Source organism: Piliocolobus tephrosceles, chromosome 6, assembly GCF_002776525.5.
Source record: "Piliocolobus tephrosceles isolate RC106 chromosome 6, ASM277652v3, whole genome shotgun sequence".
In the NCBI taxonomy this organism is placed as follows: domain Eukaryota; kingdom Metazoa; phylum Chordata; class Mammalia; order Primates; family Cercopithecidae; genus Piliocolobus; species Piliocolobus tephrosceles.
In genome coordinates this window covers 88,670,341-88,684,999 of record NC_045439.1, presented here as the reverse complement: position 1 = coordinate 88,684,999, position 14,659 = coordinate 88,670,341, and the positions used below count along the sequence as shown (strand labels likewise).

Sequence of the window (14,659 nt, the reverse complement as noted above, 5' to 3'; positions counted from 1 at the left end):
GTTGGGAAGCCACAGCAGGAGGATCACTTGAGCCTAGAAGTTCAAGATCAGCCTGAGCAAAATAGGGAGATCCCATCTCTACAAATAATACAAAAATTGGCCAGGGGTGGTAACTCATGGCTGTAGTCCAGCTACTTGGGAGGCTGACACAGGAGAACTGATTGCACCTGGGAGGTCATGGCTGCAGACAGCAGTGACTGCGCCACTCCACTCCAGTCTGGGTGACAAGGACATGGTCTCAAAACCAAAAAACCAAAAAAAAAAAAAAAAAAAATGATCAATACGTATAAATAATTGTAAAACAATAGTTTAAAACAGAATTTCCTTTCCCTCTATTATGCTGACTTCTTCACGTAAGACGGATGTAGGTTTAACCAAACTCAAGAGTATTAAAATGATACTAACGAGATGAGTACAAAGTATTATCTAAGATCACTGAAACAAACAAACAAAACCCTCTATACCTATGAGGTTCAAATAACTCTAAAAAATCCAAATAAACTTTGACAGTATGTTACTGACAAAAGGGAACATTTAAAACTCTTTGAAGCTTAAGATGATAAATTTTAAGATTCAATACCAGTAAATATGGTCCTTTGGCAGCCCAGTCTCTGGAGTTTCCTGAACCATATTTCTTTCCTGCTAAAATAATCAGTGGGATACCTTCTTTCTGGTACAGCTCTGCAGCCTCAAATACATCTAGCTGTAGATTAAAACAAACACAAAAATCTTTAATACAAATTTTGATCCAGTTAGAATTGTCTAAATACTTTGTGTGCATCCTCACCGTCTGTCCTGACGGAAAATGAATTGTTTTAGGAGCTGGTTTTCCAATAAACTTATTAAAAAGCTTGATATTTGCAAAAGTGCCTCTTGTCATTACAGCATCATTACCTCTTCGAGCTCCGTAAGAGTTGAATTCACGAGGGGTAAGGCTACAAGAAAGTAATGAAAGTCAGTTTTCATTACATATGGAAAACAATCACACACTATTGAGTTGTAAGACTTACTAAAAAAATTTTTTATCACAGAAAATTTCAAACACAAACAAAACAAAACAAAACCATGAATGTCCATGCGCCTATCACCAAGCTATAACTTAACGGATTCTTGGTTTCTTCTACAGTCAACCCCATTAGATCATTTTGAAGCAAAACTGAGATATATTTTAACAGCATACATTTCAGTACATTTCACTAAAAGATATAGACTCTTAAAATCTTTACACCAAAAAAAAATCACAATAATTTCTTAATATCAGATAGTCAGTCAATATTCAAATGTCACTGATTATTTCCAAACTACTTTAAGTTGGCTTGTTCAAATCAGGATCCAAATGCAGTTCATAAATGCATTCAGTTGATCTCAAGTGTTTAATCTACAGTTGACCTTTAAACATAAAAATTTGAGTTGTGTGGGTCCACTTACACATCTATTTTTTTCAACCAAATGCTGACAGAAAATATATTATTCACAGGATGCAGAAAACTGCAAATACGATTTTTCATGCATGTGGCCTCTGCATGAATTCTGTAGGAATTCAGTATGTGTGCATTTGGGTATACATGGGTGGTCCTGGAACCAATCCCACATCTATACCAAGGAGTGACAGTATATATTCCCTCTCCTTCCTCCTGCTTGTGCTCTATCTGATGAAATAAAGTCACTTGTATAGTTTTCTGTACCCACATTGTGTTGACTGCATCTCCATGGATCATTTAACAAGTTCTTCTGCCTTCTGTTCTTGTAAATCACGTTAGATCCAGTGGCTTGGTAAGATTTGGGTTTTTAATTTTTGGCAACAATGCTTCATAGGTCATGTGGACTTCTATCAGGAGGCACAAGATAGCCAACTGTCTTTTCCTGGAATGTCACCAGCTCATTGTGGTCTAGATTGCTTATTTTACTAGAGACTGTAAAATAGTGACACTATAATTCACCCATTCCTTCTTCATTTTTTAGCTATAAAAGTTCTATAAAGAAAAACTTTCCAGCAGGCATGGTGGCTCCTACCTGCAATACCAGCACTTTGGGAGGTCAAAGTGGGAGGAATGCTTGAGCCCATGTGTTGGAGACCAGCCTGTGCAACAAAGGGAGATCTCATCTCTACAAAAACTTTAAAAATTATGCAGGCATGACGGTGTGAGCCTGTAGTCCCAAGCTACTCAGGAGGGTGTGACAGGAGGAGTGCTTGAGCCCAGGAGTTCCAGGCAGCAGAAGGCCAACTGCCACTGCCCTCCAGCCCGGGCAAGAGTGAGACCCTGTCTCTACAAACAAACAAACAAAAGACAAACTTTCCTTCATCAATGATTTGGTTATGCTGAAATACATTCCATACATGAAAGGCTGGTTAAAGAATTGATAATATTTACCAGTTTTCAAGCTAATGAGCTGGTCCTGGCCCTGAGACCTTTAGACAGAAGACTGATGGTCTCTTGACAACTCCCTTGTTTTTGGTAATCTTGGTAATTTTTGGTAAAATCGTGTACATTTTCCAGTCCCAGATCTGGAATCACTAATTTCTCCATGAAGCACTGTGTCACCAAACTGGGAAATAGTATTTAGAAAACATAATCTGGGTGCTAGGGGTATTGCTACTGGATTAGTGACTATATATAATGTTTTAGGGAAAAATAACTGAACATGAGTATCTCAACAATCAACAACTGACTTTCATCGGCCTCTGATCTGGTCTTTTACGCAGAGGCAACAATACTCTAAATTTGTGCATTTAAATTCTTACTTCAGGGTGGGAGTGTTAGGAGGTTTGAGTGTCTTTATTTTTAGAAAATTCTAATTGATGAACACTACTGGATTAAATGTGCTAAGAAATACATACCAGAAGGCATAATAATTACAAAAATTGTACATTTGAGAGAAGTGTTGACTGTTTTTCTTTTTTGGAAGTATGTCACAATTATGATGAAGATGGAAATCACAACCAAAAAAATATTTATAGAAAAGAAAACTTATTTCTCACCACTTTATAATAAAAGCTATGCAATATTATCACATGTCAAGACAAGCTATATTGACATTTTGGCCAGGCATGGTGGCTCATGCCTGTAATCCCAGCAGTTTGGACAGCCGAGGTGGGCAGATCACTTGGTCAGGAGTTTGAGACCAGCCTGGCCAACGTGGTGAAACCCCATCTCTACTAAAAATACAAAAACTCGGCCGGGCGCGGTGGCTCAAGCCTGTAATCCCAGCACTTTGGGAGGCCGAGACGGGCGGATCACGAGGTCAGGAGATCGAGACCATCCTGGCTAACACGGTGAAACCCCGTCTCTACTAAAAATACAAAAAACTAGCCAGGTGAGGTGGCGGGCGCCTGTAGTCCCAGCTACTCGGGAGGCTGAGGCAGGAGAATGTCGTAAACCCAGGAGGCGGAGCTTGCAGTAAGCAGAGATCCAGCCACTGCACTCCAGTCTGGGCAACAAAGCGAGACTCCGTCTCAGAAAAAAAAAAAAAAAATACAAAAACTCTCTGGGCATGGTGGCATGTGCCTGTAATTCCAGCTACTTGGGAGGCTGAGGCAGGAGAATCACTTGAACCTGGGATGCAGAGGTGGCAGTGAGCTGAGATTGCACCACTGCACTCCAGCCTGGGTGACAGAGTGAGGCTGTCTCAAAAATAAATAAATAAATAAATAAATTTCAATGAAAAAGCTTGTCATTTTAATTACACAAGCATCAAACAAGCATCCAATAAGCTAATCAGGTAGCAGTACTACAAATTCTGCTTTTAGCAAAACTTTGTCGCACTGTCAAAACAGTCCTTTGATAACAGGGCAACTCTACATGATTAACCATGTAGAAATGAAATAAAATCTTACTAGTTTAAAATTTTTATCTCCAATATAAATAGCCTTTACATTTACATTTATTGTTCCTATAAAATTTTAGGCTCATGAAGCAGAAATTCATTGTCTTTTGATTTGATACACATCATTCCCAGCCTCACACATGTACATTTTACAGCCCATAAAATACACATTTAAATTCTTTACTCTCATAATGGGAAGCTGGTTTTAACCAAATGAGCAGGCTTCATTTGGTAGGTAAAACCAAGCTGATTTTTCAATCTTATTTCCAATCAGCTTTTTATTGAGACTATAAGGGCTCAATTTAAAATTGTAATTTCATTGTCTAAAGTCACAAGCAAAGACAGGTACAGAAGGTACCCACCCCCCTCCACTCTCCATTCTTGCTTAAGACAAACACATTGGCAGTCAGATACCTATGATAGCATGTTTTTACTGGAAAAAAGGAACATGACCAATAGAAGCCTCTTAATCAGTAAGAAACAAGAAAAAACAAAAACACTCTAAAGCCATGTACACATACCCTCTGTTTGTCAAATACTTAGCGGCAGCACTATTCCTAGCGATACTTCCTGCAGGTGATATATGATCTGTTGTGACAGAGTCTCCCAAATATAATAAGACATGGGCATTTTCAATAGCCTGGAGTGCAACTGGCTCTTTGGTCTAGAAGGTAAAAGTTCAAGGCATTTAACTCTTTACAAGACTTCTTAGTTTATAACAATCTTTAAAAGATCAAATAGTCAAACAGTACTTACGAGTTTATCAAAAAATGAAGGGCATCTGATATAAGTAGACTTTAAGTCCCATGGAAACAAAACTGAATCTGGTGCTTCTAAGGAATTCCACCGTTTATTCCCCATCTGTGAATACAGTTAAAAGGGCTCAGAAGAAGAGGCGCATGAAAATGATCAGCAGAATAAAACGGTACTTAGGTCAGAACAAAAAAAACAAAAATAGGCCTTATCCATTTGGAAAGAAAATTAAGACAGTGTATTCTTTTTTTTTTAATTTAAAATTTTTATATTTGCCCAGGCTGGTCTTAAACTCCTGAGCTCGTCTTAAACTCCTGAGCTCAGGATTATAGGCGTTAGCCACCATGCCCAGCCAAAACAGTGCATTGTAAAAAATCATGAGTTTTTGGACAGAATGATTAAAAATTTGCTCCTCAAATTCTAGCATACCAGATCTCCAAGTACACTGTAAGGGGAAAGTTTCAATATAAACTGAACATAAAGACTACAGAGTCCAAAAAAGTTAAAGAATTTAGAAAGATTTCTACATGTTGCTACGGAGAGATTAAGCATGTATGAGGTATGCTGTTAATGTCTAAGAATGTTATAATGGAGAAAAACCTCTGCTTTTTCAATGTATTTGTTCCACATCAAAGCCTTCAAACTACATCCAAAAATCTCACCATTTCTTAGGCCAGGCACAGTGGCTCACACCTGTAATCCCAACACTTTGGGAGGCTGAGGTGGGTGGATCACTTGAGTCCAGGAGTTTGAAACCAGCCTGAGCATCTTTATTTTTTATTTTACAAAAAATAAAAAACTTAGCTGGGCCTGGTGGTGAGCGCCTGTGGCCCCAGTTACTTGGGAGGCTGAGGAGCAGGATTGCTTGAGTCCAGGAGGTTAAGGCTGCAGTGAGCTGCTTCAGGCCACCGCACTCCAACCTGGGTGACAGAGTGGGGCACCATCTCCCAAGAAACACCAAAAAATAAATAATAATAAAAACATTGCATAATTTATATAATTATTCTCTTTATAGCTTATTTGCCTCTCCCCAGGAGAATTCTGGGTTTTGTTCACTGATGTATTCTGAACACCTAATCAATTCTTTCTTTTCCTCCTCAACTTTTATTTTAGCTTCTGGGGTACATATGCAGGATGTGCAGGTTTGTTACATAGGTAAATGTGTGCCATGATGGTTTGCTGCACGGATCATCCAATCAACACTAATCAGTTCTGATAACTCTAAGACATTTTCTTTCTTTTTTTTTTTTTTGAGATGGAGCTTTGCTCTTGTTGCCCAGGTTGTAGTGCAATGGCACGATTTCGGATCAAAGCAACCTCTGCTTCCCGGGTTCAAACAATTCTCCTGCCTCAGCCTTCTGAATAGCTGGGATTACAGGCATGCGCCACCACACCTGGCTAATTTTTTTGTATTTTTGGTGGAGATGGGGTTTCTCCATGTTGGTCAGGCTGGTCTTAAGCTCCCAACCTCAGGTGATCCAACTGCCTCGGCCTCCCAAAGTGCTGGGATTACAGATATGAGCCACTGTGTCCAGCCGCCATTTGCTTTTTAATTATAGATTCCAGATACAAACTATTACACATCGAAAACCGCACTCAAAATAATGTAATTTTAATTTTTATTCTAGTCAGAAGACAAGATATATGAAATAAAAGAAGACTGCAAATTGATTAAACTATTTAAGAAACATGTAAGACTCTTACTTCTATTTTATCTTTTAATGCTTTAAACATGGATAGTATAACATGTTCTTCCTCTACTCGATGAACTTCTTCTCGACTAGGCCAAATATCATGCAGGTAAATGTTCTTGCCAGTGGGGTCAGTACCTGGTTAAAATTTTTGAACATGACACTCAGTAAAAAAATAACTCTCTGAAAATGTTCATACCTTTTCAAAGACATATTATGGACATCAAGTAAATGATTAAACTGGGTGCTTCAGGCTTAAGCGGCTAGAAGAACTAATTACCTGCACATTTTATTTTCTTCACATAAACACAGAAATTAATAACTATACGTTATCATAAGTTTTCCTGAAATAATTCAAAGAATAGATGGTCTAAGAAACATTTCAAAAATATAATGACTTCTATGGGGAAATATATGTGTAAGTATACATATACATAAAGGAAAAGATACCTAAAGGTTCTGTCTGGAAATCTATATTCACTGTGCCTGCTATGGCATAAGCTACCACTAAGGGTGGAGAGGCAAGATAATTGGCACGAACACAATCACAAAGACGACCTTCAAAATTTTTGTTTCCAGATAAAATTCCACAGGTAACCAAATCACCCTGAAAAAAAACACAAACACACAAACATATTCAATTCTAGAGATGGTACAAATTTGGATAATCATATATAAGCAATCTTAAAGTCTGAGGGCGAGATTAACCAAAAAACATATTACTAATTTTTAAATATAGAACTATCCATCTTGCGAATAAACTAAATCAATTCCTTATATTATGAAGGAATTATTTCAAGGATCTACAAATGAGTCTTTGAATCATTTAAACATTCACAGGTTACAACTGCCAAGAGGTGTAGAGTTTACAGAAATATAAACACATCAATATATATTTTCTACAATTTAATAACAAAACATAGTTAAGAAAATCATTTAGATGTCCTGCCGATCCACACATTTTACCTGTTTTACTGCATTTAAAACTGCTTCTGATAAGGGGGCTGTATTTCCCACACAAGTTGAACATCCATAACCAACGATTTCAAATCTGCATTTCAAAAAAAAAAAAATGTGACTGAATAGCACATCACAATATTTGTAGAGAAAGGACAAGTCTTATCTTGTAATTGTATCACTGTAATAAGATTACTTAAAAGACTATTCATGACACATGGATTAACCTTCATCAATATATTCACTTCACAACATTCTGAGCAATCAAGTCTAACTCTCAGGCATGCTATTTGAACCAACTCACTGCAGCCTTAACCTCCTGGGCTCAAGCAATTCTGCTCCTTAGCCTCCTGAGTAGCTGGGGCCACAGGCGCTCACCACCAGGCCCAGCTACCTTTTTTGTAAAATAAAAAATAAAAATGCTCAGGCGGGTCTCAAAGCTGAATGCAAACCTTTGAAGAGCCTTAACAGCACTTATCACTGCACAAGAGAATTCCCCCAAATACTACTTGCTAGGAATATAACATGACCTTTTAAAATAATTGATTCTGTACTTCCATCCAAGGGTTTAAAATGTAAAGAGGACCTGGCTATAATAACCTGACCAAATGTCCCAAAAGAGGCACTGTAACTGGGCACTCTGATAGGAGTAATCTCTTAATTATCAACCTGTTAAACCCAAGAAGACTCCTTGACAATAAATCCAAGATGATACAACTAAAAGATTACAGGCACAGTCCTCTAAATTACTTTCAGATGCTATTCTAAAAGCAAAAAAATCTAAAATTTATCCATTTTGCAAAGGAACTGATGACTCATATGTTCCAAAACATACACTGAAAATATAGCTAGGCTGGGTGTGGTGGCTCAGGACTGTAATCCGGTCTGAGATGAGCGGATCATTTGAGGCAATGAGGTTGAGACAAGCCTGGCCAACATGGCGAAACTCTGTCTCTGCTAAAAATATAAAAATTAGCTGGGTGTGGTGGTGTACACCTGTGGTCCCAGCTACTCAGGAGGGTGAGGTAGGAAGACTGCTTGAGCCTAGGAGGTCGAGGCTGCAATGAGCTGTGACTGCACCACTGCACTCCAGTGTGGGCAACAGAGCAAGACACTGTCTCAAAAGCAAAAAATTCCTGCACAACTAGCATCAATTGTTTTGGATTACATAAAAACGTATGTAATTTATTTTTTTGAGATGGGGTCTTGCTCTCTTGCCCAGACTGGAGTACAGTGGAATGATCTTGGCTCACTGCAACCTCTGCTTCCGGGTTAAAGCAATTCTTCTGCCTCAGCCTCCTGAGTAGTTGGGACCGCAGGTGTGCATCACCATGCCTGGCTAATTTTGGTATTTTTAGTAGAGACGGAGTTTTACCATATTGGCCAGGCTGGTCTCAAACTCCTGGCTTCGTGATTTACCTGCCTCGGCCTCCCAAAGTGTTGGGATTACAGACGTGAGCGACCGCGCCCAGCCCAAAAAACATAAGTTACTTTCTCCAAGGTTCAGGGACAACTTAAACTTATAGACCCAATAACCTCATAAAACTAAAATTATGACAATTTTCAGTTAATAAATGCAAACTGTAAGATTTCTTTCTTTTTTTGAACTGACCTACACAACTGACCTACACAAGTATATACATTGTGTATACTTGGTATCTTTTCTTATACTGTAACTGTTATTTGGTTGTACTTGTTTGTCTTGTCTTTCCAACTAAGTATCTTGAAGCTAAGACCACATCTCCTACTTCTGTGTATCTGAGCTGGTGCTTTGCTCATTTGATATGCCCAATAAGTGTTTCCTGAGTGATAAGGCATCAAAAATTGTATGGTAATGGCAAGGTAGCAAGTAAAACGAAAGCACATTTTTTCTGTCTTCTTTTTGTTGTTGTTGTTGTTGTTGTTTTCTGAGAGAGTGTCTCGCTCTGTCCCTCAGGCTGGATTGCAGTGGTGCAATCTCGGCTCACTGCAAGCTCTGCCTCCCGGGTTCACACCATTCTCCTGCCTCAACCTCCTGAGTAGCTGGGACTACAGGCACACGCCACCTTGCCCGGCTAATTTTTTGTATTTTTAGTAGAGACGGGGTTTCACCGTGTTAGCCAGGATGGTCTTGATCTCCTGACCTCGTGATCTACCTGCCTCGGCCTCCCAAAGTGCTGGGATTACAGGCGTGAGCCACCACGCCCGGCCTCTATCTTCTCTTTTTTTTTTTTTTTGAGATGGAGTCTTGCTCTGTCGCCCAGTCTGGAGTGCAGTGGCGAGATCCCGGCTTACTACAAGCTCCGCCTCCCGCGTTCACGCCATTCTCCTGCCTCAGCCTCCCAAGTAGCTGGGACAACAGGCGCCAGCCAATGCACCGGCTAATTTTTTTTGTATTTTTAGTAGAGATGGGGTTTCACCGTGGTCTCGATCTCCTGACCTTGTGATCCGCCTGCCTCGGCCTCCCAAAGTGCTGGGATTACAGGCATCAGCCACCGCGCCTGACTATCTTCTCTTTGTGTATGAAAGGCACAAACAAGCAGCTTCAGTACCTACTGAACACCAATATCAATATGAAGAGCGATAGCTGTCACTTACCCAAGCTTACTGAGATATGGTAATACTCCACTTGAACTGAGGTAATGTGTAACCATCCCACTGCCTGGCGATAAACTTGTTCTTATATAAGGTTTAACACGTAGACCAGCTTCAACAGCCTTTTTAGCCAAAAGACCTGCACAGCCAAGAAACAATGATTTATTATGGCAATGTTTCTTTCCCTCTCTCACTCATATTCTAGTAAAAAGTGAGACGTAATTTATTTAACAGATTTATCTCCAATTCAGATTAAAGTATGAATTCATAAACTTATTGTCATTAGTTTTTCCACTTTATTCTACTGATTTTCTTCATTTACAACAAATTTAAAATTACAGTAAATATACTAGCTTTCATGTTGAAAATTATTAAGATACAGGCTGACATCATTCACACAACTGGAAACAAAAGATGCACATATATAAGTACACATTAATAAAACCATCTTTTTTTTCTTTCTTCTTTTCTTTTTTCTGAAGTGAACCATTTTAAAGTCATAATTACAATAAGCTAAGGGGAATGTAACACATTATACATGGTTTTATACATCGAAGGAAATGTTCCAATGGGCATACAAATTGATTTCATTTACAATCCTTGCCAAGACAATGATCTTTTACTACTTTTATAACTTTTAATGAAATCTTCCACAGTGTTATGGTTAACTTCTAGATAATCAAGAAATACCTGCTAAGTAACTATAGTTCTAAATTAACAAGAGAAGCAGATACAACCTAAAATTAATTGATAGGTAAGTTATAGTAAACAGTAAATTTACCTTCAGTGTAATAAAAACAAAATAACATAAATCAAACTCAGGCTCCTTAAGACCTAACTAAAATACTAGAAAGTCTCTCAATATCAAATGTAGACACTCTTGCATCATCTAAGAAACAGAAAGTTACAATAACGGAAAAGCTAACAATAATTAAGGAAAAAAAAAAGTATGGCCATAAACTACAACCCACCTGCGGCAAGCATGACAGATGGATTGCAATTATTGGTACAACTGATAACTGCAGCAATGACCACTGATCCATGAGACAGCTTATATTCACTTCCTTCATAATGAATGGAGACAATATCCTTTTGTTTTTCAGCTGCAATTTGGAAGCCTTTAAATCCAACCTATACAAATTTCCACAAAAATACAAACTAAATATTCTGAGTATGCACAGAATAAAATACGGGCAGAAAACATAGCAGACTGGACATCTGATGATTTAACATTAAAATCATATTTGTGAGTGATGCTCAAGGCCCATAACATTCAGTAGTTGTTTAACTCAGCTGAAGCATAAATCTGCATAGGCACAATAGGAGTCTGTTATGTTCACAAGCAAAATTTTTATCTACTAAGAAAGTCCAGCCTACCACTCAGAATCCAGATCTTATTTGGCTTTGTTGTTCTTAATCATCCCTGTTTACAGTAATTCTCAAGAGATGGCACATATTTTTTTCTGCTAAAATGACCCCGAAGATTTCCTCCAAAGGGATCCTATGTGTGTCAGTGCGGTATAGCTGAAACAAGATTGGCCATGAGTTGCTAATTACTGAAGCTAATTGACAGGTACATGGCAATTCAGTGGACTATTTTGTTTTTGTACAAGTTTAACATTTTCTCAACAAAAAGTCAAGAAATCATAAAAAGAAAGGCTCTGAAAGGAAAGCCAAGTACTAGAGATCTCAGAATAGAGAAAGTGACAAGACTAAACCTGTGATTCTGAGACAGAAAATACAAACCCCAAAAAGCCAGAGACCACCTGCTATTCAGTCACATTTACCAAATTTTATGAGAGCAGGCCAGGTGTGGTGGCTCATGGCTATAATCCCAGCACTTTGGGAGGCTGAGGTGGGCAGATCACTTGAGGTCAGGAGGTGAAGACCAGTCTGGCCAACATGGTGAAACCCTGTCTCTACTAAAAACACAAAAATTAGCCAGCAATGATGGTAGACGCCTGTTAATCCCAACTACTTTGGGGGCTGAGGCAGGAGAATCACTTGATCCCGGGAGGGAGAGGTTGCAGTGAGCCGAGATTGTGCCTCTGCACTCCAGCTTGGGCAACAAAGTGAGACTGTCTCAAAAAAAAAAAAAAAAAAAAGAAAGTTTCTGTGATGATGTATTCAATTATCTATGCTGTTTATCAATACAAGACCCATATGTAGTTATTCAGCATTTGAAAATGAGACTACTGTGACTAACAAACTCAACTTTAAATTGTATATAATTTTAATTTAAATAGACACAATCTCTGATCCTCACAATGGAACTGTACCAAATGACTGACTGTCACATCAGACAGAAGGAAAATAAGGGGGCTGCTGGTGTGTGCCATAATATATAAAACAGCAGTGAATTGAGCTTATGGGTCACCTTGTTGGTTCTTTACTACTAACAATAAAGTAACCTACCTTTTCATTTAAGCAAGCCTGGAAATCGCTTTTCATATCTGTCACAGCAACTCTATCCTGAGGTCTTTTTGGACCACTAACAGATGGAACTATTGAATTCAGATTAATCTGGATCACCTAGGAAATGAGAAAGAACAAGGAATCAGAATTTCTTACAATGGATTCCAATTCAAGCATTACTTTCTAAAGCAGAATAAGTATATTAGTATTTACTTAAATGCAATTTGTTTTAATAGTATAATACACCCTCAATCCCAAGAAATAAAGATTTTAAAACAAACACATTTAAATGTATGAAACATGAAAATTTGCTAAAAGCAAGACTAGCAGATCAGTATGCAATTAAACTACCACAACACCAACTGTACTGCATATACAAAATCTGGTTTCCCAAGTGTTTTTTCTCACAAAGATAAACACTGTCTTAACTGATGTCCAATGATAAACTAGATGCCTGTGTCAGCTGTCAACTTATTGCCTCTGAGCTCCAAATTCACCCTCCTTTGCCAGTTCTGTGATCACAGAGGTAAACCGTTAGTAAACATTTCTCCTTTGTCAGCATACATGATGTGACAACTGGTCACTAGAGGGTGCTGAAGGGACACAGCAGAGAAAGGGTTCTTTTTCCAGTTCCAGAGGGTTTCACTGGCCAGCCTGCTGCAACCCAAGCTTTTATTCCTTGGTTAAGAAATCGTATTTTTTGTTAAAAATCTCACTTCCCAACTAGATTTTTATTTATTTCTTCTGGTATTTCTATTACTTCCTTCATGCATTTATGTGAATATAATCAACTCAAAACTTTTCATCATGGCTTTCAACATTATTTTACATCCCTGTTTATTTTGACTGATCCAACTACTTACACTTTATTTATTTACTACTATTATTATTTTTGTTGAGAAAAGGTCTCACTCTGTTGCCCAGGCTGGAGCACAGTGGCACAGTCAGGACTTAATGAAGCCTCAACCTCCTGGGCTCAAGTGATCCTCCCGCCTTAGCCCCACAAGTAGCTGGGACTACAGGCATGCGCCACCATGCCTGGTTAACTGAATTTTAGTAGACATGAGGTCTCACTGTGTCACCCAGGCTGGTCCTGAGCTCAAGCAATCCTCCCGCCTCAGCCTCCAAAAGTGCTGGGATTACACGCGTGAGTAACCACACCTGGCTTATTTATACTTTCATTTAGTGGATTCAGGCAATCCTAGTCTTTGCCCATAAATATCCATTTAAGAAGTTTCTCTTGAAATCAACAACCTAATGATTTTAATTTCTTTATACAGTCAGGTTTGTTTTTGTTTTTTCTTAAGACACGGTCTTGGGCCGGGCACAGTGACTCACGCCTGTATCCCAGCAATTTGGGAGGCTGAGGCAGGTGGATCACTTGAGGTCAAGAGTTTGAGATTAGCCTAGCCAACATGGTGAAACCCCGTCTCTACTAAAAATACAAAAAATAGCCGGGCATGGTGGCGTGTGCCTGTAATCCCAGCTATTTGGGAGGCTCAGGCAGAATTGCTTGAACCCGGGAAGTGGAGGTTGCAGTGAGCTGTGATCACGCCACTGCACTCCAGCATGGGTGGGTCTTGCTATCACTCAAGGCTGGAGTGCAGTGACTCCATCATAGCTCACTGCAGCTTCAAACTCATGGGCTCAAGCCATCCATCCTTTTTCTGTAGGGACAGGGCCTTGCTTATGATGCTGGTCTTGAACTTCTGGCCTTAAGTAATCCTCTTGCCTTGGCCTCCCAAAAGGTTGTAATTACAGGCATGAGCCACCATACCTGGCCTGGTGAGAATTTTTCTTTTTTTTTTTTGAGACAGAGTCTCACTCTGTTGCCCAGGCTGGAGTGCAGTGGTGCGATCTCAGCTCACTGCAACCTTCGCCTCTTGGGTTCAAGCAATTCTTGTGCCTCAGCCTCCTGAGTAGCTGAGATTACAGGCCCCCGCCACCACAACTGGCTAATTTTCTTTTTTTTTCTTTTTTGTAATTTTAGTAGAGATGGGGTTTCACCATGTTGGCCAGGCTGGTCTTGAACTCCTGACATCAGGTGATCTGCCTGCCTCAGCCTCCCACAGTGCGGGGATTACAGGCGTGAGCCCACCGCACCTAGCCAAGGGTTTGTAACAGGCATATTTATTTCATTTTATTCTACCACCAAAGTTTTCCCTTTTTCTTATTCTTTCCACTTCTGTATTTTAAAAAATGTGAGGAAGGAAAATACATGGACAAAGCACTACATCTAATAAATAGCGGTGAAAATGATGGAAAATGATCAGAAGTAAAAAGATTTGCCCAAAGTAGCACACAAATTCAATTTCTGTGGGTCCTATATGTATTCATTTATTCACCTAACATGTTTACTGAATATCTACTATGTGCCAGCATTGTTCTAGGAGCTGGGGATACAATACCAAACCAAAGTTCCTGTCCTCATGGAGTTTAATGAA

General features: G+C 39.1%; 1 protein-coding gene across 1 annotated transcript in view; it reads right to left on the bottom strand.

Moving 5' to 3' along the window:
• The window catches only part of IREB2 (iron responsive element binding protein 2), a 63,113-nt gene that overhangs the window by 6,573 nt on the left and 41,881 nt on the right, over positions 1 to 14,659 (bottom strand). Inside the window, exons 11-20 of the mRNA XM_023195699.3 lie at positions 12,216 to 12,332; positions 10,772 to 10,931; positions 9,804 to 9,939; positions 7,236 to 7,320; positions 6,720 to 6,876; positions 6,283 to 6,407; positions 4,582 to 4,686; positions 4,347 to 4,489; positions 788 to 935; positions 581 to 703 (exon numbers count right to left, since the gene is read on the bottom strand). Coding sequence (XP_023051467.1) covers positions 581 to 703; positions 788 to 935; positions 4,347 to 4,489; positions 4,582 to 4,686; positions 6,283 to 6,407; positions 6,720 to 6,876; positions 7,236 to 7,320; positions 9,804 to 9,939; positions 10,772 to 10,931; positions 12,216 to 12,332 — 1,299 coding nt within the window. The remainder of the gene's footprint in view (positions 1 to 580; positions 704 to 787; positions 936 to 4,346; positions 4,490 to 4,581; positions 4,687 to 6,282; positions 6,408 to 6,719; positions 6,877 to 7,235; positions 7,321 to 9,803; positions 9,940 to 10,771; positions 10,932 to 12,215; positions 12,333 to 14,659) is intronic.